The 5779-nt window shown below is 35.0% G+C and overlaps 1 protein-coding gene across 1 annotated transcript; it reads left to right on the plus strand.

Moving 5' to 3' along the window:
- The first annotated feature begins 4213 nt into the window (after window positions 1-4213).
- On the plus strand, window positions 4214-5280 carry LOC112516377 (endochitinase EP3-like). Its single transcript, XM_025123390.1, has 2 exons — window positions 4214-4616; window positions 4738-5280. Exons 1-2 carry the CDS (start codon window positions 4220-4222, stop codon window positions 5142-5144), a joined length of 804 nt encoding a protein of 267 aa, XP_024979158.1. The 5' UTR covers window positions 4214-4219; the 3' UTR covers window positions 5145-5280.
- The last annotated feature ends 499 nt before the right edge of the window (window positions 5281-5779 follow it).

Here is a 5779-nt window from a genome sequence, read left to right on the forward strand (position 1 = left end):
ATCGTATTAACTATTTTATAAAACGGGTTTATAGGATACTTGTAAAAAGTGTTCGATAAAATAGCTAATAGAACACTTTATTTTAAAGCGTCCTAAAGAACTTGTTACAACGCTTAAAAATGTTCTAGAAACCTATTGTAATGGTTTTAGATATGGTGTTCTATATTTTGGTCTTATAAACTTAAGATCTATAATTTATTCTATTAGGATGCTTAGATAATATATCAGATGTCGTATAAAGCCAATTTTGTTGTAGTAGAATGTTGGACGCCATGAAATTTTCAAAATTATATATATGTTACGTATGTAAAACACAAGGAAACTATGATTCTAAGAGCGTTTACTTTGGATCACATCCGGTTGTAACGAAATTAATATGGGATGCTAGAACAAGATACAATTCGACAAGCCTAAATAAATCTTGGTCGCCTTTAACCTACGTTTATAATCTATATAAAATTTGGTTAAAAAAAATCCATATATCAAACACTACATGTTTACATGGTATATCTATAAAAAAATATAAGTTTTGGCCCCCTCGGTTATAAGTCTCATGGTCCACCTCTGAATGTCCTATAAAATTGCTAATGCGACGCTTTTGTGTTAAAAGTGTCCTAAAAGTTTGCTAAAACGTCCAAAAGCTTCATATAAACTAATTACGACAATTTTAGATATGACGCTTTATTTATTGGTCCTATAAATTAAGTCCTATAAAGCGGTCTATTATGACACTTCAATTTTTTTGGCGTCCTATAAACCCGATTTTATTGTAGTGATTGGTCTACGACGGTGGATTTTAAGAAGATCAGAACGAATTTTAGAAGGATGGAAACCTTCTTGAAATTGTTCCTGAAGTTGGATGAATTTAGACTAAGTCTAAAATCTGATATGTGTAATCGACTTAAGATCTGTGCAATCAGACTTAAAGTCTGTGTAGGGATAGTGATTTGCCCCAACCTAGTGGGGAACCCGGTTCAGCCGACCCGAACGGGTCCTGGGGCCGGGAATCCCTGGTAGACTCAAACCGGGGACGGGGACGGGGTTGGGGATCCCCAGTAGAATCAAATTAAATGATATTATTTATGGGGTTTGACCGAGGATTGGATGTTAATCCCCATACCCGTCGAGGACCGGGGGTGGGGGATGTTACTACAAACCGGGGCCGGGAATTACAAAACACGCCCCATCCTTGCCCCGTTGCCATGCCTCTGTGCAACCGGAGCTATAGCTTAGGCAATCAGACTTATGGGTTATTCGGTTGTGACTTAATAGGCTATATAGCCTATATGGCTTATTCGCTTAACAATAAATAACTGTTTGGTTATGGCTTATTCGCTCAGTCAATGACTTATTTGGTCAGCTAAGAAAGTAGAGTCTTTTGTATTCAACCCCTTTATTCCTCTTTTGCCTTCCACCCTTTTTCATCTTCATCCCCAAATCATAAAACCTTTTGTATTGAAACTTTATCTTCACATTCCGGCTGCATCACACTAAAGAAAAAATCCGGCCACCAAAGAAAAAAACATGAAAAATGAAGTTTGATGATTTATTTTTCTCAATTTTGTATTCTTTTTTAGTTCTTAATTTAAGTTTTCTCTCCTTACCTCCATTCATCATCTTCAAGAACTTCAACACCAACACTAAGAGTTAGATATTGAAACCTAAAACACCAACTTCAGATCTTTGAACTATCTCCATCTTCACATCAAGAGCCTGCGAGCCTTGAACTATCTGACTGGAATGTGCAGAACTCAAAACCATATTTTCCATGTCAGGTTCGTGAAGGAAAAGATGCTAGGTTCATGAGGGACTTCAATTAATCACCGGTGGTTTCATATCCTTAAAGGGTCGCACCATTGTTGGAGGATAAGACGCAGGATGCTAATAGAAACCACCACAATGGCAAATTCAGTCTCATGCTTCCCCCATTAGTAACTGTTCAGATTAACTGTTGTAAAAAAACATTTTGGAATTTTAGAGTTTTTTTTAGGTTCAATGACGGTATGACTTATTGAGATTAGTGTAGTTAGAATTTTGAAGCCATGGAATTTGTTTGTAGTTTGGTGGTGATTTGGAAAATTAGAGAAATAAATAAAATTGAAAGCATGTAACGGCTTGGGACGGACTAAAGGGGATGTGATAGTTTTGGTGATTGTTTAATGGCAGGTGAGGGAGATGGGTTGCAACACGGAAGAAGGTACATACATTTTCCAAAATAAGGAGATGAGTTTAATGAAACAAAATACAAACATTAAGGGTAAATAGTTATTTATGACATTTAAACTGTTTATTCAGCAGAACAAACGAACAACTGTTTATCTTTTATCATACAGACATCTATATCCATACATGTTCTAATGGTAAACGAATGAAACAACCCTTTAGACTCAGTACAATTAGAGTTTTGATACAGTTGTAACTGTTATTTCATCTTATCCAATAACGGTTATAACCGTCTATAACTTGTGATCTCTCATATAAATATGTAAACGAGAATCGAGGTATATGTAAGGACTCTATCTCACAGCCTTTGAGATAAGGAGTTTCTCTTGGATTATTCCCAAACGATAATTATGATACCCAAGGCACTAAGAGATGAATTATTGTATTTGGACAGTGACAATTCACAATTCTTAGATATATTGTCTCTGGATCCCTATATCTAACATCACTTGTATGTATTCCTTAGCACCCAATATCACAAATTACACTAAGAATATACACGATAACCGAATGGAAGTTGTGGTGGTCGTAGTTAGAAATATTGACTTTTCTTTCTAAAATGAATGAAAAATCTTATTCAACGTTTGACTCAACTTATATGAAATTAAGATTCAAATCTCACACCATTGAACAATCGAAGAGGAAACATAAAACTATTGAAACCATAAACCTAAAATATCAACCATATTGGCCAGGTTTGTTCATGACATATTATAGACCATATATGAAATGTAAAAAAAGAACTTTGATAAGTACAATTTTTGTAAATATATAGTTTTTATAATCGGAAAACATTGAGTTCAATAAATGCTAATAATTTATATAAAACCATTTTCTTTATTATTCCTAGACATAAAATCCATTAATAAATATTTCTAAATTAATATTATCTACCATATCATTTTTCACAAGGGTAAAAGAATTAAATTACCGTCGCATGCTAAGGATGTGGGTTCACTTGACAACCATGGACCAAATAGACAGCAAAACGTAAACCACAATGAAGATTTTGTCATTTCTAACTAAACCACAAGATTTGCAAAGTATAATGACAAGATTTGTAACATATCTTTTATTAGAAAATTATATTAAAATGAAATCAACTTTAACATGATTGCTATTTTGAGAAAGCAACTTCTAAAATCTTTATTATGAGACGTGGAGGAAAGTTTTGTTATATATATTTATTAAGGGTCTCGTTCACATGCTCATCATGTAACTGGTTACCTCTAAATGACATGACGAAAAGAAAGATTCATAATATCCATGCCATTTGTAAAGTTTCTTCCATATTCTAAATTCAAAATTTTAAAAGTTGGTTCTTCAAAATAAAAATAAGATAAAAGTTAGTTTCATTTCAATACGGTTTGTACACTAACCGTAAATCCAGCCTTGCATAAAGAGATTTCTAAATATGTGGCTTAGCTTATATCCACAAACTTTGTAAGATATATGCAAGTAAATCCAATCTTAATTTTTCCCATCTTAGTATACATTTTTCCACCCATGGACTTATATTTTGTTGATACCATTTAAAAAGCTTAATAGCTTAATCATGATCAACTATTTAAATAATGTTTGTTTTTTCTTATAATTTCTATGTAAAGCCGTACATGTATCTATTGTTACATCTTCTATTTTAAATATATCTTACTGAAATAACACTTTGCTTTTTGAAATGCCTTATAGGAACTCAAATTAACCGTCACCTTATTTTTGATTTAATATTACCAAGTCAAAAAGTAAAGTTAAAGAACACATAATTGAGTAGCATTATTACATTATACCAATTTTCAAAGTCGAGCTATTTTGTCAAAAGTCAAATTGGATACCAGTTCAAAGAAGAGCTATTTCGTCAAAAGTCAAATTGGATACCAGTTCAAAGAAACGACACCGTTCTTCTCCCATACCCACCTTCTCATGTATGCACACTTTTCCCACGCACTATAAATGCACCTCCAATACCCCACTCATTCAATCATACAATTAAACCACCATGAAAACACTCTCAATCCTCATTTTCGTCGGCCTACTTTTCGCCGGAATCCTCCACATCACCGCCCAGAACTGCGGCTGCAGTCCGGACTTGTGCTGTAGCCAGTTCGGTTATTGTGGCAGCGATGAGACATACTGTGGCACCGGCTGCCAGGAAGGGCCGTGTTTCGGATCTTCTCCGACCAATGACGTGTCGATTGCTAGCATCGTGACAGATGCATTCTTCAATGGGATAGTGGACCAATCGGACGGCGGTTGTGTCGGAAGAGGGTTCTATACACGTGCCGCCTTCCTTGAAGCCGTGGAAAACCATCCCCAATTCGGTAGAGTCGGTTCTGAAGAAGATTCGAGGCGGGAGATCGCAGCGTTCTTCGCTCATGTCACCCATGAAACCGGACGTAAGACCGATCTTCAAGTTTGCTTATTATTTAATTTGATCATGGAAGTTGAAAATTTGAAATTGTTATCATGTACATGGGAATGATCATCTAATTGACTTTAATTTTTATGCATGAACAGATTTTTGTTTCATCGAAGAAATAAATGGAGCTTCGCAAGATTACTGTGACGAAACTGTTACTCAATACCCATGTAACCCTAGCAAGCTTTACTACGGTAGAGGTCCGATCCAACTGACGTGGAATTTCAACTACGGTCCAGCCGGACAGAGCATTGGGTTCGATGGGCTGGGCAATCCTGAAATCGTGGCCACTAATGCCGTAATCTCTTTCCGGACTGCGTTATGGTTTTGGACAACCAATGTTCAGTCAGTATTAAGCCAAGGGTTTGGAGCCACTATCCGAGCCATCAATGGACGACTCGAATGTGATGGTGCTAATCCAGACACCGTAAGTGCTCGTGTTCGCTACTTCACCGAGTATTGCAACCAACTTGGCGTTACACCCGGCGATAATCTTCGTTGTTAGACCATCTGAAAATGTGTTTTTTCTGCCTTCAATACGATCTCGAATCACTTGAAATATGTATACTTAAATAATACAAAAGAAAAATATTACTCTTCTATTGTTGGGTGCAATACGAGGTTCGATCAAGATTGAAATAAGAAGTTCATGGGAAAACTCTTAAATGAAAAACCGTAGAAACATCCTAATTATCGTTTATATGTATGGTATGTATATGTGTAAATAAATATTTAAAACGATACACATATGCATGTATATATATATATATATATATATATATATATATATATATATATATACTGAAAAAATTACTTACAAATTATTTGTGTGTACATGTGCATATTTTACAGATGAACGGTTATAAAAGTGTTCTCCGGCTTTCATTTTTTTGTAGTTTTCCTTTTAACTTGACGCTATATACATACACACACGAAGAATCGTGTGAGTATAAAAGTTAAGATGAGAAGTGTAAAAAATACTTGGACTTTTGATTACTTTTAATCCCAAAACAACTCATAAATTGTGCTCTGAAAGAGAATTAATCTAGTGGTTCTCTTCAATTAATATTGATCTAAGGATGAAGATCTCTTACCCTTCTCAACATAACTTTCATTATCACCAGAACCCTACCTTTTATA

This window comes from Cynara cardunculus, assembly GCF_001531365.2.
Source record: "Cynara cardunculus var. scolymus isolate 2C chromosome LG 1, CcrdV1, whole genome shotgun sequence".
Taxonomy (NCBI): domain Eukaryota; kingdom Viridiplantae; phylum Streptophyta; class Magnoliopsida; order Asterales; family Asteraceae; genus Cynara; species Cynara cardunculus.

What these genes read in the sequence shown, in the direction of transcription:
- LOC112516377 (XM_025123390.1), top strand. Translation starts at nt 4,220, where the DNA reads ATGAAAACACTCTCAATCCTCATTTTCGTCGGCCTACTTTTCGCCGGA. An exon ending in TGTCACCCATGAAACCGGAC is followed by an intron (nt 4,617 to 4,737) that starts GTAAGACCGATC and finishes ATGCATGAACAG; the next exon opens with ATTTTTGTTTCATCGAAGAA.